General features: G+C 44.5%; 1 protein-coding gene across 2 annotated transcripts in view; it reads right to left on the reverse strand.

Annotated features, from left to right (window-relative positions):
- The window catches only part of DNAI1 (dynein axonemal intermediate chain 1), a 193031-nt gene that overhangs the window by 141241 nt on the left and 25859 nt on the right, over positions 1–25931 (reverse strand). For both annotated transcript variants that reach the window (XM_061613218.1, XM_061613219.1), the window contains exons 5-9: positions 17783–17909; positions 16366–16481; positions 15413–15538; positions 11880–11939; positions 9651–9785 (exon numbers count right to left, since the gene is read on the reverse strand). In XM_061613218.1, coding sequence (XP_061469202.1) covers positions 9651–9785; positions 11880–11939; positions 15413–15538; positions 16366–16481; positions 17783–17909 — 564 coding nt within the window. The remainder of the gene's footprint in view (positions 1–9650; positions 9786–11879; positions 11940–15412; positions 15539–16365; positions 16482–17782; positions 17910–25931) is intronic.

Raw genomic sequence — 25931 nt, forward strand, 5'->3', positions numbered from 1 at the left:
TACTGGAGAGCCCAAAGGACAACAAGAGGGGCCTGGAGGGCTGCATTTGTCCCCGGGCCTGAGGTTTCCCACCCTTGGTTTAACTGATCTCCCTGTACTCCCCTTCCCTTGTGGCTCTTATCTTTTTAGATTGTAAGCCGCTCAGAGCAGGGACCTATTCTTCCGCACATAAAAAGAGCCTGGCTGCTGGAATCAGACCAAAGGCCCACCTCATCCAGCAGCCTATTCCCACAGTGGCCAACCAGATGCCGATGGGAAGCCCACAGGCAGACATGAGGGCAACAACAGTCTCCCAGTGTTGTTCCTCTGCAACTGCCCTCTGTTAATTTGTTCAACCTGCTTTGAAAGCCCTCTAAGGTGGTGACGATCACCATACCTTGTGGAAACAAATGACATGGTTTAACTATGCACTGTGTGACGAAATCCTTTATTTCTTCTGCCCTGAATCTTCCAACACTTGGCTTCCAACACTGGCGCAAGGTTATCATACAGAAAAGGAGCTCTCTGTTACCACACTTCTTCCAGCATAGGACTGAAAATTGCTTGTTGAAAGAATTGAGGTTACTAAGGTATGATTCCACTTAGCCAATATTTTAAAGAGGAATGCCTGCCACAACACACATGCATTGGTAATCAAAAACAAAGAAAATATGCTTCTTGCTTCAGTAATTTTTTTACCCATGTGCAAATTTAAAATCAAGACATTAAAACTCATTAATCAGTTAAAAAAAATTAATTGGGTTGCAGCCATCCTCCTCCTCCTCCTCTTCACTCTGTCTCACCCCCTTCCATTTTGGACTCTAAACAGAAGAAGAGAAGAAGAGCTGGCTGGATCAGGCCAGTGGCCCATCCTCAGAAAGGATATTATAGAGTTGGAAAAGGTTCAGAGGAGGGCAACCAGAATGATCAAGGGGATGGAGCGACTCCCTTACGAGGAAAGCTTGCAGCATTTGGGGCTTTTTAGTTTAGAGAAAAGACGGGTCAGAGGAGACATGATAGAAGTGTATAAAATTATGCATGGCATTGAGAAAGTGGATAGAGAAAAGTTCTTCTCCCTCTCTCATAATACTAGAACTCGTGGACATTCAAAGAAGCTGAATGTTGGAAGATTCAGGACAGACAAAAGGAAGTACTTCTTTACTCAGCACATAGTTAAACTATGGAATTTGCTCCCACAAGATGCAGTAATGGCCACCAGCTTGGACGGCTTTAAACGAAGATTAGACAAATTCATGGAGGACAGGGCTATCAATGGCTACTAGCCGTGATGGCTGTGCTCTGCCACCCTAGTCAGAGGCAGCATGCTTCTGAAAACCAGTTGCCGGAAGCCTCAGGAGGGGAGAGTGTTCTTGCACTCGGGTCCTGCTTGCGGGCTTCCCCCAGGCACCTGGTTGGCCACTGTGAGAACAGGATGCTGGACTAGATGGGCCACTGGCCTGATCCAGCAAGCTCTTCTTATTTTCATATGTGTTTTTGGAACTAACCTGCACTCAGCTTGCCTCTACAACTGGAGAAGATTCACCCATACAGTACTGTCTAAGGAGGGAGGGTGGTATTCAACAAAGTCCTATGCAGAGTAGACCCATTAAAATTAATGAAGCTACATTACCCATGTCTATTTAATTAAGTGGGTCTACTATGAGTAGGAATAGCAGAGGCAGCTGGTGGCTCCATGTCAGTGGGGTAGTGGAATCCACGCCTTGTTTTAGTCCAAACTTTCAAGGAGCTGTCTGAGGTGCTTGGAATAGATTTCACTGCACCACTGACAGTGCCGCCAGCCACCACTGAGAACTAGCACTGACTACCACCTTTACTTAATCATGGGGGAGAGAGCTGTTTTCATGCAGGCCTTGATTCTGCAGAGAAGCACCGAGCCACTGCACATAGTTGCATTTCAAGGTTGCATGTCAGCAGATTAATATCCTGAGCCAATTAGGATACTCCAGCAGCAGGAAACTGCCCGTGTGAGGTGCCAGGAAGCCACCAACACTTCTCTGATTGGACTTCCCAGTGTTTCCAGGTGTGATTTATTCTATACTTCATTGAAATGAATCTTCAGAGGAACTGATATGCCTAAATTATATCCTTTTAAGATCCATTTGGAATTGATTTTCCTAGCAGAGCTGCTGAGTAGCACAGTCTTGGAGCATCGGGACCACCTTATCACAACACTAATTCCTTCCTTGTGGGGATATTTAGCTACATTATTTTATACAACAGCAATAACGTTAATAGAAGCATCTGTTACATAATGCTCTGGAGCCAAGAAAATAAACAGTCTGGCCCAGCCATTATATTCATTCTTGATGTAACTGTATGTTTATCTTAGAGCAGCAGACTGCCTTGTAACATGTAACTCTTATTTCATGGTCTTTTAATTACCTAGAAACAAACTACTATCATAGCGAATATCCCCAGTGCAGGGGTCTCTGGGAAGCCGGTATGGAAGCACCTCACATTGCCAAAAATTAATGTGACACAGCCCAGAAATGTAACAGGGATCTTTGAAGAGGTATCTAATTCTCAGTGGGATTTTGAAAGGAGTAATTCTTCTCCCGCTGAAATGCCAAAGATAGCAATAGTTTAGAGGTGAATCCTGAACCCTCCTGAAAGTCAGCACTTGCACAGCCGAGTCGTCCCCTACATAAAAAGTGCGCTGCCCAAAGAAAGCTATTAATGTCTAGGCAAAAGTCCTGAAGTGCTAGTTTGCAGCATGAACATAAGAACATAAGAACATAAGAAGAGCCTGCTGGATCAGGCCAGTGGCCCATCTAGTCCAGCATCCTGTTCTCACAGTGGCCAACCAGGTGCCTGGGGGAAGCCCGCAAGCAGGACCTGAGTGCAAGAACACTCTCCCCTCCTGAGGCTTCCGGCAACTGGTTTTCAGAAGCATGCTGCCTCTGACTAGGGTGGCAGAGCACAGCCATCATGGCTAGTAGCCATTGATAGCCCTGTCCTCCATGAATTTGTCTAATCTTCTTTTAAAGCCATCCAAGCTGGTGGCCATTACTGCATCTTGTGGGAGCAAATTCCATAGTTTAACTATGCGCTGAGTAAAGAAGTACTTCCTTTTGTCTGTCCTGAATCTTCCAACATTCAGCTTCTTTGAATGTCCACGAGTTCTAGTATTCTGAGAGAGGGAGAAGAACTTTTCTCTATCCACTTTCTCAATGCCATGCATAATTTTATACACTTCTATCATGTCTCCTCTGACCCGCCTTTTCTCTAAACTAAAAAGCCCCAAATGCTGCAACCTTTCCTTGTAAGGGAGTCGCTCCATCCCCTTGATCATTCTGGTTGCCCTCTTCTGAACCTTTTCCAACTCTATAATATCCTTTTTGAGATGAGGCAACCAGAACTGTACACAGTATTCCAAATGCGGCCGCACCATAGATTTATACAATGGCATTATGATATCGGCTGTTTTATTTTCAATACCTTTCCTAATTATCGCTAGCATGGAATTTGCCTTTTTCACAGCTGACGCACACTGGGTCGACATTTTCATCGTGCTGTCCACTACAACCCCGAGGTCTCTCTCCTGGTCGGTCACCGCCAGTTCAGACCCCATGAGCGTATATGTGAAATTCAGATTTTTTGCTCCAATATGCATAATTTTACACTTGTTTATATTGAATTGCATTTGCCATTTTTCTGCCCATTCACTCAGTTTGGAGAGGTCTTTTTGGAGCTCTTCGCAATCCCTTTTTGTTTTAACAACCCTGAACAATTTAGTGTCATCGGCAAACTTGGCCACTTCACTGCTCACTCCTAATTCTAGGTCATTAATGAACAAGTTGAAAAGTACAGGTCCCAATACCGATCCTTGAGGGACTCCACTTTCTACAGCCCTCCATTGGGAGAACTGTCCGTTTATTCCTACTCTCTGCTTTCTGCTTCTTAACCAATTCCTTATCCACAAGAGGACCTCTCCTCTTATTCCATGACTGCTAAGCTTCCTCAGAAGCCTTTGGTGAGGTACCTTGTCAAACGCTTTTTGAAAGTCTAAGTACACTATGTCCACTGGATCACCTCTATCTATATGCTTGTTGACACTCTCAAAGAATTCTAGTAGGTTACTGAGACAGGACTTTCCCTTGCAGAAGCCATGCTGGCTCTGCTTCAGCAAGGCTTGTTCTTCTATGTGCTTAGTTAATCTAGCTTTAATAATACTTTCTACCAGTTTTCCAGGGGCAGAAGTTAAGCTAACTGGCCTATAATTTCCGGGATCCCCTCTGGATCCCTTTTTGAAGATTGGCGTTACATTGGACACTTTCCAGTCCTCAGGCACGGAGGAGGACCCGAGGGACAAGTTACATATTTTAGTTAGCAGATCAGCAATTTCACCTTTGAGTTCTTTGAGAACTCTCGGGTGGATGCCATCCGGGCCCGGTGATTTGTCAGTTTTTATATTGTCCATTAAGCTTAGAACTTCCTCTCTCGTTACCACTATTTGTCTCAGTTCCTCAGAATCCCTTCCTGCAAATGTTAGCTCAGGTTCAGGGATCTGCCCTATATCTTCCACTGTGAAGACAGATGCAAAGAATTCATTTAGCTTCTCTGCAATCTCCTTATCGTTCTTTAGTAGACCTTTGACTCCCTTATCATCCAAGGGTCCAATTGTCTCCCTAGATGGTCTCCTGCTTTGAATGTATTGATAGAATTTTTTGTTGTTGGTTTTTATGTTCTTAGCAATGTGCTCCTCAGATTCTTTTTTAGCATACCTTATTGTCGTCTTGCATTTCTTTTGCCAGAGTTTGTGTTCTTTTTTATTTTCTTCATTTGGACAAGACTTCCATTTTTTGAAGGAAGACTTTTTGCCTCTAAGAGCTTCCTTGACTTTGCTCGTTAACCATGCTGGCATCTTCTTGGCCCTGGCGGTACCTTTTCTGGTCTGCGGTATGCAAGCATGCATGGATGCTTGTTATGTAGAGACACATTCAATCACAGTCAGCCGTCTGCATTCTATAATTCTGCACTCATTGGAAAGCTGTACCACATGCTTAATGAACATGCAGCAACATGACTGTTGGCTCTACAATGGTTCTAGAGCAGGGCTTGCCAAGGTGGTGACCGCCAGATGTTGTTGGACTACAAATTCCATCAGGCCCAGCCAGGACGGCCAACGCTCAGGGTCCAGGGATGATGGAAACTGTAGTTTTATCTTGTACGTCGCCCAGAGTGGCTGGACAACCAGCCAGATGGGCGACTAATAAATTTAATAAATAAATAAATAAATAAAATCTGGGAGGGCACTATGTTGACTACTCTTGCTCCAGTGCATGGGTTGTCCTATATTTGACCTAGGGATGTTGGCAGTGGCTGTATATTGTGCCTTTCACCATGTCAGGGAACAAACCACCTGTGGGCAAATTGCTCTTCACTGAGGGAGCCATCAGAAACGCAACCCAAGTTGCAACAACATGTTTTTGTTGTATACAGCTATATGTGGAAGATGTCAAAATGTTACTACTACTGTCTGGTGCTGCCACTCTTGTCTTTTCGGAACCTACTGAAGACCTTCCTGTTCTAACAAGCCTTTTAAGTAGAGAGCTTTCCCAGCCTTCTGGGAGTCCTCCTCACACAGGGACTGGCTCATACCCAAAAGCAAGCCAATTTCTATTACAAAGGCAGGGCCATGAGATTCAGAAAAAGCTTCTACCCTAGGCTACAGTGCCCAGGAAATCAAGACATAATTCTCTCCTCCTCCTCCCCAGCTTTGAGACAACAATTGCTACTAGCCTCCATTTTCATTAGAATGAAGCGAGAAAGGGGCTCTTTTCCTAACGCTAAGGGCCACGGGACCACCTGGACACATGGCCTCATGACTAGGTAATACAATAACCCTGTAATGTTGTGCCTGCTAATAGTTATTTATGTATTTAACCTTTCCATCCTTTCTTCCTTTCAAATGCCCTGTAAACATTTACTTTTTAATTATTGTAATTAAATGTGTAGTTATTGTAATACACTTTTCCTTTTAATTACTGTAATTTTTTGGCTGGGCTCCTTCCCTCTCTACTCTACCAAGCTGTTTGAGCTATCCCAAAATAGGTCGGGGGAAGGGGGCTTTCGGGGTTCCCTTTGACTCTTGGATTGGTCATAGGCAAGCACTCTCAGAGACTTGCACAAACTATTGGGATCACGGCAGCGATTTACAAGTTGCATAACTTGGTGGGCACCACTTTCTAATAGGAAGTCGCCTTACACTGAAGTCAGACGCTGATCCATCTAGCACAGTATTGTCTACACTGACTGGCAGTTGCTTTCCAGGGTTTCAGACTGGGGACATTCCCAGCCCTGCATGGAGATGTCGGGGACTGAACCTGAGGCCTTCTGCCTGGAAAGCAGACACTCTCCCGCTGAGTTACGCCCCTTCTAACCCCCACTTTGACACTGATTTTTCACCCGCAGTCCCTCTGGCTCACAGTCTTGATTAGTAGAAGCCAACATGGATTTATCAAGAACAAATCTCACCAGACTAAACTTACCTAATTTTTTATTGGGTAACCTGCCTGGTAGACTGTGGGAATGCTGTGGTTATAAAATATCTTGACTTCAGCAAAGCTTTTGACAAAGTGCCATATGATATTCTGATTAGCTAACTAGCTAAATGTGGGCTGGATGGAACAACTATCAGGTGAATACATAGTTGGCTACAGAATTGTGCTCAAAGAGTGCTTATCACTGGTTCCTTCTCAAACTAGGGAGAGGAAACAAGCAGGGTACTGCAAGGCTCAGTCCTGGGCCCAGTGCTCTTCAACATTTTTATTAATGACTTGGATGAGTAACTGCAGGGAATGCTTATCAGATTTGCAGATGATACAAAACTGGGAGGGATAGCTAACAGCTTGGAAGGCAGAAACAAAATTCAAAGGCATCTTGATAGGCTGGAGCTTTGGATTGAAAACAACAGAATGAAGAAGGATGCAGAAAAACTATGAATGGGTTCAGAGGAGGGCAGCAAGGATGATCGGGGACCAGAAACAAAGCCCTATGAGGAGAGACTGAAAGAACTGGGCATGTTTAGCCTGGAGAAGAGGAGGGGAGATAAGATAACGATTTTCAAGTCCTTGAAAGGTTGTCACATAGAGGAGGGCCAGGATCTCTTCTCAATCATCCCAGAGTACAGGACATGGAATAATGGGCTCAAGTTGCAGGAAGTTAGATTTTGGCTGAACATCAGGAAAAACCTCCTAACTGCCATACCGCTCTAACAGAACTGATGGACATGAATAGCTAATGGAACTGATGACCTTGGGAGGTGGTGGGCTCTCCAACACCAGAGGTATACAAGAGGCAGCTGGACAGGCACCTCTCAGGTAGGCTTTAACTGCCTTGAGCAGAGGGCTGGACTCGATGCTGTTATGGTGCCCTACCAATTCTGCTAGTCTATGATTCTATGAAATCTCTCCCTCATCTTCCACAGCTGCCAGATTTAATCACTCGGGGAATTTTTGGCCGCAATGCCCATCTCATCCTCCTGGGACTCTGAGCTTCCAGACAGAGGTTAGATGCTGCTAAGCCATCTCTTCCTGCCCCCCAGGCCTCACCTGGCACTGTCCTGTGAATATCCTAAATTAAAAGCAGAAAACAATCAAGAGGCAGCCATTGACACTCAAAGTGCCAATTTCAGACTCAACAGTGGAAATTAATGAAGCATGCATAGGCTATTATGAACCCCTCCCCCCTGGGGGACAATATCTATTTCCTCCTAATGATCTATTTCTGGCTGCCTCGTCCTTCTGAGCCAATAATAATAAAGCTGACACAAGACACACACACCTCATGTGCAAGAAATGTCCCTCAAACAGCCCCACTGAGCCCCATACTTTACTGAATGGGCAATCTAATTTCCCAATTGTATTGAACTGCAGACCTGCAAAGATTCACATACACTGGGTGGGGGGCAGGGGAACATCTCTCACAAGCAGTGTAGAAGCATATGGTAGCTGGCTAGGCAGGACAGATCCATCCACCATTGGCCTGGGAGGTGGGTGCTGGATCTGTGGTTGGATTTTGTGCCTGAAAGAGCCCAGATGATCCTCAAACTCTCTCAATCTGCACCTCAAACTAAAACTGGGACATACATGTATGCGCACGCACACACACACACACACACACACACACACACTTGTGTGGTTAAACCCAAGAATTGGGTTTAATGGAACCAATGACCTAGAAAGGTAGTGGGCTCTCCGACACTGGAGGCCTTCAAGAGGCTGCTGGACAGCCACCTGTCGGGTATGCTTTAAGTTGGATTCTTGCATTGAGCGGGGGGTTGGACTTGATGGCCTCATAGACCCCTTCCAACTCTACTATTCTAATTCTGCATTCTCTGGAGGAGGATCAACAGCTACACCTGTGCATTTTTTTTAGGGGTTATTTATGAGGGGCAAACACCAACTGCGACTTCTGGTTATCTATAAACGCTGCCTTTTCACACACAGCAACCAAACGGGTCAGAGTTTAGCCACTAGCACAGATGAGTGGGAAGAAATAGGAAGTGGGGAACAAAATTATTCTCCCCTTTCTGCAAACCCCTCCTCCCAAGTTGTTGCAATGTCACACCCTGCTCATAAATATCCTGAGGCAAAAAGAGTCAGGCCTCATGAAGAGGATACTGACTAGACAGGTCTTTGGCCTGATCTGGCAGCCAGGCTTTTATGATCCTAATTTACATGCAAAGCAAGCAGCAGCAGAATTCATATGGTGAACTGCTTATGCAAGTACCAAGTGGAAGAGCCAGCATGGCAGGGCAGTTGCAAGCACCCCTCATGCCACTTATTGATCACTTATTGGCATGGACGCAAGTGATGTAAACACAGTGCAGCTGAGGAGAGGAAATGACCAGAGTTGTGTGGAGAGGAAACCATACAAAACTGAGATAGGAAAGGACAGTGTGTGGCAGAGAAAGAGAGCAAGCGGGAGGCTTGCGACGTAAGGCAGAGGCAGGGAAAATCCCTCATATAGGGCCCAGATCTCAGGGGGGACCACCAAGCTCAGACTATAAAGCTCTGCCAGCTGTTCTGAGACGGTACGGAGACAAATTCTAATACACACAGAGAGAGACATCTATATCAGCTGCAGAGTCACTATCGTGATCCAGAACCAACACCTTGGTGTTCTGATCCAAGCTCCTGAACTTGCCTTACCCTCCCCAACCTTTCCTGGGCCATCAGGACATGAAGGATGTGATTTGTTTTGAGTTTACCCAGCAAGTTCTTGGAGATGGTGCGATACGATCCCAGGTTTGAGTCCAGAACTGCCGACCTGACCATTTGAAAACATAAAGGGCTCTGGGGCCTGTGAAGCCACTGGCCACATTGTGGAGGCCCTCCATCATGTCATAAAATCCAAGGTAGATCTCCGATTCCTTTCAGCCTGGCCTCTACAGAGTTCCACAAGGTTCTGCCTGCCTGAACATGAAACAGTCACAAATCCTGAGCATGTAGAGCGCCTTGTGATAGCTTCAAACCTTGCAGGAAAACATCTGAGCCAACAACTGTGCAGAACATGGCCTAGAATGAAAACCACAGAAGCCAATATACAACCTGGGATGGGGGTGGGGGCGGAAGGGGTTTGAAAACAGAACAGCACAAAGTATTGCTGTGTATTATCCCCACCACGACCACATGCAGGAACAGCACCTGAGATTCTAGAGAAGTTAATTTCCTTCCCCGCATCTTGTCTCCTTTCTTTGCAACTGGGGCTTTTTGCTTTTCTTTCTCTTTTGACTTTTCCAGTTTATGGAGCTCCTTCACGTAGGCATCGTAGATTTCCCACTGAGAGAGAGAGAGAGAGAGAGAAAGAAAATAGTCTCACAAGTTACATCATAGAATTAGAGCTGAAAGGGTACTCACACATGTAAAAGATAAGGCAAGCATACTTCTGAAAGCATCCCCCATCAGGTTTCCACACAAACCTCTTTTGAAAAACCTCAAAGAGTTCGACAAGCACAGAAGATGGGTGACAACAGAAAAACAAGAGGCAAAATGAGCATCCCAGCAGGAATGGGACTGAAAGTGGATGGAAGACTGGGGCAGAGCCACAGGGGCATCCATCCACAGGTAGGGGCAGTTGAAAGCCAGGGTTAGAGCTGAGCGAGAGTTGGAGCAAAGTTGTAGGTAAGTGTGCACATTGGGAGGGATCAGGGAAGAGAAGGCAAACAAACAGGCAGAAAGAACTTGGAACAAGACCCAGGAGCCATACAAACAAGGCAAGAGTCTGGCTCTTGCACAGGGAAATTCCTGGAACCACTTTGCACACAGGCCAGTCGAGGAAGAAACAGTGCATTGTCTGGGAAGGGGTGAGGACTGGGAGGCATGCTGGGCCCTCCTGGGGAGACAGTTCTGCCCCGCTTAGTCCTGCAATCTCAGATGCTTTACCACAAGGGGTTCTGGGAAGGCTCTTGGTTCAAATTCAGTGGATGGAAAAGGCAAAGGAAAGAAGAACAGGAAGGAGGGATGGAGGAAAAGAGAAGAAGAGGAAGGAAACATTTAAAATTTTACTCAATATTCATAGACTGCCACAAGACAAGAGAGGTGTGGAATTTTGTTCTACATCTGAGATTCTAGCTCCATTCTGACAAATTTAACAAGTTGCTCCTCTGAACCACCCAAGCGGTGCTCGCATCACAGTCTGAAAAGAATTCCACCAGCGCGCTGGAGATTTGCATTTGTTCCAGCACTCGGATTAGAAACACGGCTGTCCATTTAAAGGACAATTTTAATAGAATAAAGATGCATCCCTTAATCTCTCTTCATGTACTCCTATGAGGGACAGCCTGCTACTGAATCTGCAGTTTGTCCTGTGGGCTGCTGTGTATCAAGCACAATAGACAAATCAGCGGTAACTGGAACAATTGCCACAGGGACCACAAGGAAAAATGGATCAATTCAAACTTCCAGGCAACAGCAACAATAACAAAGAGAAATCTCTAATAAAACCCATAACTGGTTGAATTCAATTCCCCACACTTCAGCTGCAAACTGCGCTCATCCTAATGGCACTATTGTTTCAAATATGTAGATTAAAGAGACAACCCCTGAGACAGTGGGGAGGTGATCATTACAGTGCCTTTCAGAGATGTATCTGGTATCTCCTGGTTGCAACACTCAGAAAGAAGTGAATGCTTCACCCCCCCATGTATAGAAAAGCATGTGTTTGGAATGAAGGCTGCAATCCTATACTCATTTACCTGGGAGTAAGCCCTATCAACTTTAATGGGGCTTACTTTTGAGTAGACATGGACAGGATTGTGTTGTAAAGCAGTCGGTAATTTACATGCAGTGGATAAGGAGCACAATCAAGGACATTTCAGCCAACGCCAGATATGGGGCTGGCCTTGAAATTCTCACAGGCTACTGGGAATGAGCCCAGGTACCAATGGACTTATAGGGGTTAGATGCACAGGCCACCTACCTAGGCATGCCCAACATTAAGACTGATGACCAGTAGTATCGTGGCAAATTCAGAAGTGCAGGGTCCCTTCATGTTAGTGACAGTCACACACACCCCCTTTTGCTGCTGGGTTTACAATTAGATCCTTGTTAATGCCTTCTCCCACAACAACAGATGTCCCTAGGAGCCAAGAAGCACAAAATGGGAGAGTGTTAGCTGCTGAGAAGAGTCTTCTCAGTGGCTGACTCACCTCCTTCCACTCTCATTGACTCCAATCAGCAGGAAAGGACAAGGAAGCATGTTAGAAGACTCTTCTCAGTGGCTAACACACTCCTTTTTCATGCTGATTGTTTCACAGGATACTGAAGACATAGGGACCCTGCTGAGACCTTGCTCCCCAAAAAGGAAAGGGTCTAAGACTCCACGAGACTCTGGATGACTACACCCCTGCAGATGTCTAGAGGTGAAGCACTTACCTGGTTAGCAGTGTCAGAGAAGGTAGCTCTAGGTGGGGGCTCCATCTGACATGCCCTGTCCTGGAAGAAAGGATTTCAAGTAGCACACAGTTAACCCAGTTGTCAACATCAAATAAGCCAGCTCTTGTTTCGTTGCTCAGAAACTGCCAAAGTCTGGAACACTGCAGGTGGAGTGTAACCCCATTTATCCATAAGGTCAGTGGGCTGCGAGGGTATTGCAAATGGATGTGTTTACTACCAACATGGCCTTTTATTTGTGACAAGAGCTGGCCTGTAGCTGAGATGACCTCAGGCTCACATGAGTTCAGGGAAATAGAAAGCACCTGAATAGGAATCTACAAAATGGGAGGATCACTGGTTTCAGCAGAAACTGTTGCAAGTTTGCCTCAGATGAATAGGTTTCATTGCTTCTATACCCAATAGCTGTGCAGCGTGCAAGCTGATTTGTGGTAAAACCCTAGTTTTAACAGTTTATGGAAAAAGTATAGGATTACCTCTCTCTAGGGAAAGGATTTTTTTTATTTTTAGAAAAAAAATTAAAGCAGCTCAAGTTTTTACCTTACCACCTTTTTAGGCTGTCTCTGGAAGTCAGGTGGCCTAAGAACCCTTAGGGTGAGAGAATGAGGCTATCCATCCAAGAGTCAGATTCTGCCCTACTAGAGCTAGCAGTGTGTGGCAGAATTGAAGCTAGGATCCAGGAAAGCTGACTTATGGGGAGGGAGGGACGGCAGCGCTGTTTATAACGCAGGAACGGGGAACCTGTGGCCCTCCAGATGCTGTTGCACTCCAACTCCCATGGTCCCTGACCACTGGCCATGCTGACTTGGCTGATGGGAGCTGCAGTCCATCAACATCTGGAAGGCTACAGGATGGAGATGGAAGCTGCCCTGAGGACCTTTGGGAGGATGGGTGAGATAAAAATGAATGAACGGAGTGCAGAGCTGGCCAAGGAGCAAAGAAGACAGCTTTGAGGGGACTGCTGAAGCAATTTTTTGCTCCTCCTTATAAAGGATTTCCCATTGAGACGGTAGGACAGATTAGATCATGGACATCAAAAACATTTGCACAGCGACTCATTCAGATGCAACACAGTCCCATTACATACTGTGCCAAAATGGATATGTAATTATCCTGAGATTACTGATATTTTTATTATTATAGATCCTGTTATTATTCATTACTATATTGTTTTCCATTGTATTAAGTACTTTACGATCCATAATTGCATTGTCAGAACAGACGGCCCTCTAAATCTGTTTGCTTATCTGCACTTAAAGCCCACCCTACCCCACAGCCTCTGTAGGGACAGCAGATACTCCATTGTGTTTTGTTTGCTTTGTAAAAGGGGGGCACAGCCCTGTTCCTGAAATTAAAGTCAGTCACAAAAAAAACTATTGTGGCAAATGCCTGACCCTTTTCTCTGGAGTCTCTGCTACAGTTAGAGAGGGAGGATGCCGGCTGGCCCGTTGCAACATCTTGCAACCCGTGAGACCATTTTCAGCCTTGGGAATTAATTATGTCCTTCACTTAAATCTTGCCACACAGTGTATCTACAACTTTAAAATAAAAAACACCCTGAAAGTTTTCTTCATACAATTAGTGTTCTAGACCTTTTCTCTCATAGTATTTGTGGAAGTTGAAACAAATGGGAACCTCCAGGCTCAGAGACGGAAACACCTATGAAAAGCACTTGCTGCAGACAAACAGGCCCAGCTTGAGAGCCTCTCTGGGCCATCTGGTTGGCCACCGTTGGAAACAAAAGGCTGGACTTGGTGGACCTTCAAGTCTGACCCAGAATATAGTCCTCTCCTTGTTTTATTTATTTATTATTACATTTATATCCCCCCTTTCCTCCAAGGAGTTCAAGGTGGCATCCAAACATGATCCCGCCCCTCCTGATTTTATCATCACAACAACTCCATGAGGTAGGTTAGGCTGAGGGCCAGTGACTGGCCCAAGGTCGCCCAGTGAGCTTCATGGCCAAGTAGGGATTTGAACCCTGGACTCCAGGGTCCCAACACTCTAACCAGTGCCACCGCACCACACCGGCTCTTACATTCTCTAAACAGGTTTCTTAGGAAGACTACTTAGAGACTCTCTACTTTGCCCACATTTGGCCTGCTTGGCAGGCATGGCCTGAGAAAGTGCACTCACAGCAGAACAGAATTGCTGGAAAATCCTCAGACATAAACTGTATCAACATTCTCTGGGGAGTGTCCTTGCATGCAACGTAGGAACCTACCTTATACTGAGTCAGATTGCTGGACTTCCTAGCTCAGCATTGTCCACAGTGGCCAATAGGGGCTCTCCAGGGTTTCAGGCAGGGGACAGGTCCAGCCTGACCTGTAGATGCTTGGGGATTGAACCTGGGGCCTTGTACATGCAAGGACAATGAGCCACAGCCCTTGCCCTAAAAATAAAGCAGGTGGAATTCTCTCTTCCCCCTGCATAACTTTTAAAGATACAGAAGACCTCTTGGTTGCCAGGCCCAGCCTCCAAGAGGTCTTCTGTATCTTTAAAGGTTGTGCAGGGGGAAGAGAGAATTCCACCTTGTGGTTTTTCCCATTATAGGGTTGCAAGAACACCTGCACTTGGCTGACTTCCTCTTCTCCTAAAGATACAGAATCATTCTCAGGCCCTGAGCCTGTCAACCCTATCCCGGGCCTTCCATGAGATGCTGGGGACTGAAGCTGGGACCTTCTGCATGCAAGGCAGATGCTCTACCCCTGTGCTACAGCCGTTCCCTCTAGGAAACAGCTTGACAAACAGGTCCATTGCAAATTATTGGGGACAGATCCTGACATTTGGAGAGTCTTTATAGTGGGAAGGGAAGAGTTTGTGCAAATGATCCACAGAGAACCGGAAACAAAAAGTATGAATGCTATAAATGAATGAATGCTGTAATTTCCCCAGTTGGATTGATTTCCAAAGCACTGGAAACCTCTTACAGAAGGAGCATCTCTCTTTGCCACTGTGCTTCTTGCTGCCAAAGGCAAAAAAGTTAATCAACACCCCCATCAGCAATTACATTGGGGGCAGAGAGATGCACGAGGGCTCCACCTATAGACGTACAAGGGGGCCAACAGAGATGCTGTCAAGGGTTATTATGGCGGAGAAATCTTAACCAGTGCTCTTCCAAAGGTGAACCTACGAAATTCACATTTTCCAAAATAATGTGAATCGAAATTCAACCATCCTCCAAAAAGATTCACACTTCTTCACATTTTACAGTGTAGTCATCCAGCCAAGTAATGTATACAAAAAATTGCACATATTAGGGAGAAGTGTGCATAAAAAACGCAGAGGGAAAACGGCATACAAAAATGCATTATATTAGGGGACATTGCTTTGCTAAAATGTGTTTATTAGAAGAAATGCACTTGAATTTTCATGAGGATTTTTTAATTAAAACTTTGCAGATTGCTGCAGAAAGGTGCAGAGCTGGATTTAAGATTGGGAAAATGAAAAAGTGAGAGAACCGAGATGGACAGATCCATCCATCTGTCAGTCAAGAGCCGGCAGTGACAGCCTACCCTCACAGGGTTGTTGTAGGTCTGCGAGGCTCTCTCGCTGAAGTTAAACTGGTTGGTGAGCTTTCGTTCTTGCGCTTGACGGGGATGAACTACTTCTTCTTCTTCTTTTTCTTCTGGGGCCGCAGCCTGAAAGAGGAAAACACGAGGCTAGACTAAGGGCAGTTATGGGCCATGTCCTTCAGGACAGCTGTGCTGGTGTCTGCACTCGGAGGAACTTGGAACAAGGGACTGGAGCCAGGAACAACCTGAAGGGGGAAGGTCTCCCCATTTTGACAAAATCATACAAAGATGAGCAGCTAAATATCCCTTTCACCTTTGGACAGGGATGGGGAAGCTATAGCCCTCCAGGTGCAGTCGGACTCTTAGCTTCTTCCAGCATGAGCAACAGTCAAGGACAAGGGAAGTTTCAGCATTTAAGTTCTCAAATAGGCAAGCTTTTCCTCCTGAAAAACTCTCTGTGGAAATGTGGTAGGGATTTTGTATTTCATATGTTTTTATAGACCCAGAGGTTTGCTGCTATTCTGAGTACAGCAACGTCTTCTGATTGGGGTCCCCAATCTTCTTGGACCCAGGGGCACATTTGGATATCTAGGAAACTGTCACGGGCACCATAAAATGCTCATTTCACATAAGAACACTGAAAATGCTCAGACACCCCGAAATGACAAAACACTTACATACACCCCACACCAAATAAAACAGACTAAAAAAGCAGGTTAACACCCATCCCCTCCAAGGCAAGCAGACGTTTGGTGGTTGTTATATGCGTAATCATAAGCTGATCACGACTTATGGCGACTCCATGAGTCAGTCAGATGGGCTCAGGGGCCAGTGGTTTCCCACCCCCACTCTACAAACCCATAAAAAACTTGACCGTAGGATTTCCAAGTTCAAAAAAGAAAAGACAAGAAAAGCCCAAGCCCATCTTGCATGTTACCCTGAAGCAGCCTTACCAGCTGGTCAGTTTTTTCACCTTCTCCTTCCCCTTCCCCCACTTCTCCTTCTGTTTGCTCTTCTTTAAGTTCTGCATCCATGGCCTCAAAGTCCAGCACAACTGATGAAATCACAGCTGAGAACAAAACAAACAGGGTGGCACACACAGCAGTTGTTGCAGGATCACTTATCATCAGAAACGGCAGGGTGCTTTCTTTCTGTGGCAGACACAAAAGCCTGCTGGCGGTGGCTGAGAAATGAGCATTAAGGTCTCCATGCTCCAGCCAGAAAGACTGGAGCAGAGAGACAAAGCATCCGGTGCACACCAGCCTACAATTTACAACACTCCCACTTTGAACGATTCACCTAACCATTAAGCAGGAACAACTGGGGCACAAGGCAGCAGCCCATGGCCAATTGCTACTAAGTTGTTGCTGGGGTCCTTCTGCATGCCAAGAAGGTGCTCTGCCACTGAGCCCAGCCCTCCCCCCAAATGCACATGCTTCACAAGCAGGACGTCCCAGGTGGTTCGGTGTCCGTCAAAGACAGCCCTTTTCCACACCAGGCATTATTCCACTTATGAAATTCACTGCTGCGAGATGTGGTGGTGGCCACTAACTTAGATGGCTTTCAAAGGGGATCAGACAAATTCTTGGAGAGGGAGAGTCCACCAGTGGCCATTTTTGGTTCCATGGGATCTCTTTGTTCAGAGGCAGTCACTGAGAAGCCACAGTGGGAAAGGGCTATTGCCTTCCAGCACTGCTTGCTGGCTTCCTAGCTAGCCACTGAGGAAAGCAGGTTGCTGGACGACATATACCTTTGGACTGATCCAGCAGAGCACTTTACATGTTTCTTAACAATTCCTGGTAGCAGATTAGGAATGTCTCCTCTCTGGGACCACAGGAAGCTGCTACCAGTCAAAGCAGACCATACTGGGCTAGGTGGACCAATGGTCTGACTCAGCGCAAGCCAGCTCCATCTATGATCAGCCAGAGAAATCCCTGCTCCTCTCCAGACCACCTTTTAGCTTATGGACTGCCTTCAAGTCGATCCCGACTTATGGCGACCCTACGAATAGGGTTTTCATGGTCAGCGGTATTCAGAGGGGGTTTCCCATTGCCTCCCTCTGAGGCTGAGAGCAGTGATTGGCCCAAAGTCACCCAGCGAGTTTCATGGCTGAGTGGGGATTCGAACCCTGGTCTCCCAGGTTGTAGTCCAACCCTCTAACCACTACACCACACTGGCTCTCTCCGGACCACCAACCCTGCCTTTATCTTCCTTCCATTATTTAAAACCTCCCGCCCAGGCTACTTTGAACCCTTCCATTGTTCCCCAGCGTTAGGATACAGGGACATGATTCCTCCAGCACAGAGCGGGTGTTGCTCGTGTGTATTGCTTAATGACTTGCTGTCTGCCAGTCCAACCCACAAAACCTACCAGCAGTTAAGCTGTGTCTCATGCTCTGCCTCCGACCCTCATCCGAATCTTTGAATATCAGGTTTCCATAAAGAGAGAAATGAGTGGCCAGCTGGTCCACCACACTAGTTTGCTTGAAGGCTCTCTCCTATGCACAAAGAGAAGGCTAGCACTGATCTGACCACTCCCAGCCATGCTTTTCATTCATGCATTCATTCATTGAAGTATTTCCATACCCCACTATCATAAAATATCAGGGCAGTGTACAATGACAAAACATAAAACACTATTACAAAGCCCAAAAGGAGAGCGACAGAACTCTCCCCATTCCTGCACCCCAACCATAGGTATTCAGAGGCATGATTTACTGAAAGTGGTAACTTCTGTACATACTGTTGCTTATTCATGCTGCATGTAAATCTGTGGGGCAACCAGAGCTTGGAAAAGTTACTTTTTTGAACTACAACTCCCATCAGCCCCAGCCAGCATGGCCACTGCATTGGGCTGATGGGAGTTGTAGTTCAAAAAAAGTAACTTTTCCAAGCTCTGGGGGCAACCACAAGTGGACTGTGGTGCACAGTCCTGGTTGTCACTTCATGGAAAAGATATGGTAGAGCTGGAAAAGTGCAACCAAAACTATCAGGGAGCTACAGAAGAAAGGACTCCATGTCTAGGACTTTTTAGTTTAGAAAAAAAGGTGAGTAAGGGAATGGGAAAACACATGATTAAAAAAAGCCCAACTGAAAAAACCCACCCTTGAACAATTGGTTTGCAGCAACTACCAACCGGTCATAAATACCCCCCTCTTAGGGAAGGTGATTGAGAGGGTTGTGGCGCAGCAATTGCAAGTACTCTTGGATGAAACAGAGTATCTTGACCCGTTCCAGTCTGGGTCCAGGCCTGGTTATGGGACTGAATCAGCCTTGGTCGCCCTGATGGATGACCTTTATCAGGAGACGGACAGGGGGAGTGTGACCCTGTTACTCTTGATCTCTCGGCAGGTCCGTAGTCTGGCAGTGCTCCTGGATTCATCTTTGTTGCTAGAGGCCCAGGTGACCTCAGTGGCTGGTAGTGCCTTTTACCAGCTTCGGCTGGTAAGACAGCTGCGGCCATTTCTGGACCGGATAGCCTGACCACTGTTGTCCACGCACTGGTAACCTCCAGGCTGGATTACTGTAATGCGCTCTATGTGGGGCTGCCCTTGAAATTGGTCCAGAAGCTGCAGCTGGTGCAAAATGTGGTGGTGAGACTGCTCACTGGGGCAGGGTATCACCAACATGTCACCCCGCTGCTGAAAGAATTGTACTGGCTGCCCATTTGCTACCAAGCTAAGTTCAAGGTTCTAGTTTTGGTGTACAAAGCCCTATACAGCTTGGGACCAGGATACCTGAAAGACCATCTTATCCCTTATATACCCAGTCGATCACTGTGCTCTGCAGGTGAGGGCCTCCTGCAGACTCCATCTTATCAGGAGGTCTGTTCCTTACAATATAGGAAGCGACCTTTAGTGTAGTGGCATCTACTCTTTGGAATTCCCTCCCCTTAAATATTAGACAGGCACCATCTCTGTTGTCTTTCCAGTGCCTACTGAAGACCTTCCTCTTTCAACAAGCCTTTTAAGTTCAGACCTTATCCCAGTCTGCGTCTGTGTTGGAATTGCTTTTTAATATGTTTTTAAACCTTCTTTTTTAAAATGTTTTTAAACCTTTTTTTTTTAAAAAAGATGTTTTTAAACCTTTTTTAAAAAGTTTTTAAAGATGTTTTGTTTTAATATACTTTAAAGTCTGTTTCTGTGATATTTTAAAGTGTTTTTAGTGCTTTTATTTGCCACTGTGGGCTCATGCTGGGAGGAAAGGTGGGATATAAATCAATCAATAAATAAATAATGAACATTATACATAATGTGGAGAGTATTTCTCCCTCTCTCATGAGACTAGAACCTGGGGTCATCCCATGAAGCTCAAGGGTGGGAGATTCAGGATGGAAAAAGGAAGTCCTTCTTCACTCAGCACATAGTTGAACTATGGAATTCCACCAAAGGATGGAAAACCATCCAAAGGATGTAGTGACAGCTACCAACTTGGACAGCTCTAATAGGGGATTAGGTAAATTCATGGAGGATAAATTTATCAATGGCTACCAGTTACTGGGGTGCTTGAATTGGAAGAGTGCTGTTATTCCTTATGCGTTTATTCATTCATTCGGTTTATATCCTGCCCTTCCTCCCAAAGGAGCCCAGGGCAGCAAACTTTTCAATAATATAAGAACACTTTAAAAGTTCTAAAAACATTCTAAAACATTGTTAAAACAATGTGAGCTCCTTTGAGGAAAGGCGGGATATAAATTCAATAAAATATGTAAGCAAATAAACAAACGAGTGATTTCAGGATTGCCAGGAACAGTATCTTTCTGCCATCAAATGCCTGGGGAAGCAGAAATGCGTTTAGCTTCCTCTTAGAGGTCAGTAATGAGGGAGACAGATGCACCTCACCAAGGAGGGCTTTCCACAGATGGGGAACTGCCACTGAAGAGGCCCTGTCATGGGTCAATGCCAACTGGGCGGCACCCAGTGGTGGCATCACCAACAAGGTTTCCTTGCGGGTTCCCATAGGCATCCCATTGGCCACTGTGAGAACAGGATGCCGGACTAAATGTGCCTTTGGTTTGATCCAGCAAGACTCTTCTTATGTTCCGGTTTTAGCCGGTTTATCTGCCACATTTGTCTTTGGTTTCGATTTGGATATGATGTTGTTTAATGCTATGCTGAGCCAATGTGGCGTAGTGGTTAAAGTGTTGGACTACGACCTGGGAGACCAGGGTTTGAATCCCCACACAGCCATGGAGCTCACTGGGTGACCTTGGGCCAGTCACTGCCTCTCAGCCTCAGAGGAAGGCAATGGTAAAGCCACCTCTGAATGCCGCTTACTGTGAAAACCCGATTCATAGGGTTGCCATGAGTCAGGATCAACTTGAAGGCAGTCCATTTCCATTTTTTTCAATACTATGCTGCTTTATCACTTCCGGGAAGGGTGACTTAGCCTGTGCCTGCTTTTGAGACGGGCTCCTGCCTCAAAAGAAGCTTATTCAGATATATCAGTCAGTTTTTTCTTTTTTTTTTGACTGATTAAACTTCTCCCGGGTAGGGAGAAACGAAGAGATTAACCTCAAAGCCTATTTTTGTTGGGACGACCAGATCTCATTAATTTATGGGACGAGGTCCAGCCGACGAAGGTGGGACGGATTTTCAACAGCAAGCTCTATCTGTTAAAGCGAACGTTCATCTTATCTTCTAAGAGAGAACGCACTAACAGGCAAGCACCCTTCTTTCTATATTTTTCTTTTACTTGACTTAAATTGTTGCTGTTTAAAAGAGATTTGCCAGATTGATCAGTTTTTGACATCTCACTGGGGAGCCATAACTTCTCTCTGCTACGCACTAATTAATAGCTTATCTCTGTTTTTGTTGCAAAAAGCTGTCCTGGATTTGCATTCTAAAGATATACACAGAAGAGGGATTTCTATTCCAGATTTTTATTTTGAAAAATATTATACTGTTTTGAGACTACTCTCTTTTTGGTCTATTTTATTTTGACGAATCTGTTTCTTGACGATTGCCATTAATTGTTTCGATCCTGGGAACTGCATTTTGTTTACTTAACTATTGGAGAGATAAGGCTGTCTGCACTGTTTATACTGTGATGTCACCAAGTTTGGAGTATTAACCCAATTGTTGCTGAAATAAGAAGTGGTTTTCCTATATTTTTCTTTTAAAATGGCAATTAAGAAAGTGGCTGAAAATTTGGAAATAACTATGTTTCAGAAAATAATGGATGAGATTGAGATAACGAAAATTGAATTGAGTAAAATGAAGCAGGAGATTAAAGATATAAGGGTCCCTGTGAGAGAGGTGACCCTGGAAGGGGTCCCTGTGAGAGAGGAGACCCCGGAGATTGGAACAGGGGTCCCTGTGAGAGAGGAGACCCTGGAGACTGGAATAGGGGTCCCTGTGAGAGAGGAGATCCCGGAGATTGGAACCAACGTGGAACAGGAACAAGATTTGGAGTCTATGGACTTTAGAAATAAAATCTATTGTTTGGAACTCAATGTTATCTCTGAAGAAATGAATGAAGATTCTAGAGATAAAGTTATCAATGGCATGGATAATCTTCTGGACTGGAATGATGTGATGGAGCCCAATATAGAGAAAATCTATGGAATTAACTGCAGCCATGTGACAATGGAAAAACTTTTAAGAGATGACCCAGTGCATTTTGAAAAAAAGAACAGAGATATGATTTTACAGCAGTATTTCAGCAACCTATTCAGAATGGATGGCAAGAAAATATTTGGGATAGAGGTAATTCCCATCAGACTCTTACTATATGACTATGGCTTTGACAGCAAGATTATTATGGAATACTGATAATGGAAGATTGGATATTGAAATTACTGGACTTAACAAGACTACTGAAGATGGAAGATGGAAAATGGAACTAATAGAGATAATAGAACAATGGCTACTGAAATTATTGAACCTAACAGATTCTGATGTGATGGATTAATTGAAATGTTTATTTTGACTATGGTTATGACAATAAGATTATCATAATTAGTAATGAGATGGATTAATCGATATGCTTATCTGGAAAAAAAAATTGATAGATATATTTCTTAAAGAATTGAAACCTCTCTTTGACTTTTTGTGGAAAGAATAAAGTAATGTTTATGAGATTTGATGATTAAGTAAGATAACTACTGGAGGAAAGTGATTTTATAATATGACTTAAGAGACAGGATTGTTATATATTATAGACTTATAACTGATTTGATCTTTGACAAATGGGAAGTCAATATTTTACTCTTTATTTTTTATTTTTGTTTTTTTTTCTCTTTTTTTTTTTTTGTTTGTTTAACTATTTTTGATTTTGTTTTTTGTCTTTGAATGTTTTATGATTTTGTCTTGTATGTTTTATGAAAATCTGAATAAAAATTATTGAAAAAAAAAAAAAAATACTATGCTGCTTTATCATTTTTCCTTTGTTGTAAACTGTCCTGAGCTAAATAAATCAAACTGGTGGGTTAATTAAAACAGATGCATTCTTACCTAGGGATAGGGGATTCTGAATAGCAATCTTACCTCACCCACTGTAACTGCCCAGGTCCTTTCAGCCAATCTGTATTAAATGTAGGCACTAATTCTCTAAAGGAGTCAGATGGATAGAGATTGGAAGCATGGCACAGTTGGAACTCAGTACCCCATTCAGATTTCTCCCCTCTCAAACTTAACTGTCCCATGACTCTTTAACTCAGTAGGTGGTGGCAACGAATTATTATTACTTTCCTCTTCCAACAAGCCTTTCAGGTTGAGACCTACCACAGTCTGCGTGTGTGTTAGAATTGCTTAATATTTTTTTAATAATGTTTTTAACCCTTTTTTAAAGTTGTTTTTTTTAAAAAAATGTTTTTAAGGCTTTTTTTTTTTAATGTATTTTAAGATCTGTTCTTATGATGTTTTAAAGTGTTTTTAGCACTTTGTTTGCCGCCCTGGGCTCCTGCTGGGAGAAAGGGCAGGATACAAATTAAATAATAAATAAATAATAAATAAATAAATTATCTGGGCATTTTAGGGTGGATCTAGTCCCAGAAGTAAAGGTGGAGCAACTGCACATCAATCTAGGTCAATTTACCTCATGGTTCCACCAGTGAGTCAGAGTAAGGGAAAGGCTAAGGATCCCGCAGTGGAACCTACGAATGTCACACCAAGCTTCATCTGCAAGAATAAGGCAGCTGTAGGACTATCTAAGGTGAATTCTAGGGTGCAGTTTTCAGTTCATGAGGGGAAATGGCAATGCCTAACAGAGCCATCTGTTACCCCATATATACCAAGAGTATATACCAAAATTATGCCTCAGAATTCCCTGCCAAAAACCCAGGAATTTCTCAGCAGAGGAAGTGGGGTTTCCTGGCAGACAAATTGATGTGGAAAGATCTCCTTGAGGATAGGAAGCCTGAAACCCAGTGGGTGGGATAACAGGGTGGTTACCCTTGGTATGACCTGAAGGCTGAAGGTAGAGCCACCAACCTGCCACCTTGTTGCAACAACCCACAGAGCAAGGGTAACCAACATGGTGACCTTCAGATGCTGTTGGCATCCAACTCTCATCAACCCCAGCTAGCATGGCCAATGGTCAGGGATTATGAGGAACATCTGGAGGGCACCACATTGGCTACCCATGCCATAGAGAGTAGGAGGGATTATCGTCGATGCAGGGCCCTGCCTTATGGTTCAATTAAGTGGGTGGTGCCTTTCATGACCTGCTGTGTCACTTACATATATCCTCCTATCTTGACCTATCTTAAAGAATGACTTGAGGTTTCAGAAGTGGCCTTTGACCCCTGCTGGCAACTAGCCACTATGGTGTAGTAGTTAGAGTGGTGGACTTGGACCTAGGAGACCAGGGTTCAAATTTCCACTTGGGCAAGAAGCCCACTGGATGATCCTGGTCCAGTCACTATCTCTCTGCCTAACCTACCTTGCAGGGAAAGAAAAAGCATGTTCACCACCCTGAGCTCCTTGAAGGAAAAGAGAGATATCAATGTGGAGGTAGTAGTAGTTCTGATACCCAATTTAGAAGAAAATTGACAAAATTGATTCTTCAAATACATTAGTTTTTAGGACTCTTATCTTTTCTATGAGGTTGGCTCATACCATAAAGTCTTTGAGCCATGAATATCCCAAGAATGAGGTGAATCATTCATGGCCTCCTCTCCTACCATTGCCTAACAGAAGAACTTACTATCCACCATTATAAGTTGTGCTCATCTTCAAAACAATCTGGAGTAGCTGCCACCTCCAATATCCAGCTGATCAGTTATGTTAATATACTTATTGATTTGTTTACCTCCCATGTTTAAACTCTCAAGAAGATGCCAGTAATACCAAGGGCGGGACACAAAGCTCATATCAAAAACAAAGGGGAAAATTCAGCCAGCACTGGCCGGAGTAAGTGGAGAAAGGTGAAGATTGAGCTCACATTCAATTCAACAGGGCTTGTTTAGAAGGAATTAATGGAGGATTAAAATTTCCCTACAGCAAGTTTGCTTGCTCCTCTGAGAATTCTCATTTTCATTCACAGAGAATATTTGGCCTTCTGAGAGGGCTGCAAGCCTAACTTATCTGGTAGCTTTTGAAGCCTGACTTGATGCAAGGCTGCTCAGAACCACTTTTTTTTGGGGGGGGAGGGGTAAATTTGCTGTTTGGTTTCCTTGGTTATTGTTTGTTTATTTGTTTGTTTGGTAAATATGTTTATTGAATTTTTAAGAACATAAACAACAGCAAAGAAGAAAAATGAGGCTGATGGACACACTGATCACTGGTTGCGAATATTCAAAGCGGCCATCAGGTACCCTGAACAAATCTTCCTTTACAATGCCTCTATTTAGGTGACTTTGCCTTATATAGTGCAATCCTATTCAGAGAGGGCATTTCTCTTGCAACTCCCAAGTTGTGGAACATAGTCCTCACAAGAGGTGTGCCTCTTGCACCTTCACCGTACAGTTTTTGGCAAATGCTGAAAATGCACCTCTGGCCTTTAACACCTGAGATGCATATTTTTAGGACCCACCCTATTTTTTGTGATGTTGTGATTTTAAGTTGTTTTTAATGATTATTTAAACTGTTGTAACTGTTTAAACTGTTGTAACCCACCCTGGAACCTCAGGTGAAGGGGGGGGTAATAATAATATATATATATTGTTATGGGTTTGGGGTTGAGATGGATAATTTCTACGAGTCCCCTTCCAGCCTCTGATTTGGAGACTTTGAGAAACCCACTCTGCTGGTCAGATGAGTTTCTTTTGTTAATCTAATAGAGTGGCCAGGTGGGTTAATGGGTCTATCAGGTGCCCATCAACTGGTAAATGGGCCAGGGAGATCCTTTTGTCACTGAAACTCTTCAGGAGAGCCCCCCCTTCCTGTGGCCAAAGAGAGGTTCGTGTTTTAAGATGAGTCTGAGGAAAGGCTGGGAACTGGAGGCAAGAAGAGAGACTAGCTCTGTGCACCATGGATTTGGGGTGCCTTCTGTAACCCTGATGGAAAAGCTGGATATTGGACTGCTGATGCCTTGAACCCCTCCACCCTAGGCTCAGGTTGAAATGTGTGTAAATAAAT

Source organism: Rhineura floridana, chromosome 1, assembly GCF_030035675.1.
Source record: "Rhineura floridana isolate rRhiFlo1 chromosome 1, rRhiFlo1.hap2, whole genome shotgun sequence".
NCBI lineage: Eukaryota > Metazoa > Chordata > Lepidosauria > Squamata > Rhineuridae > Rhineura > Rhineura floridana.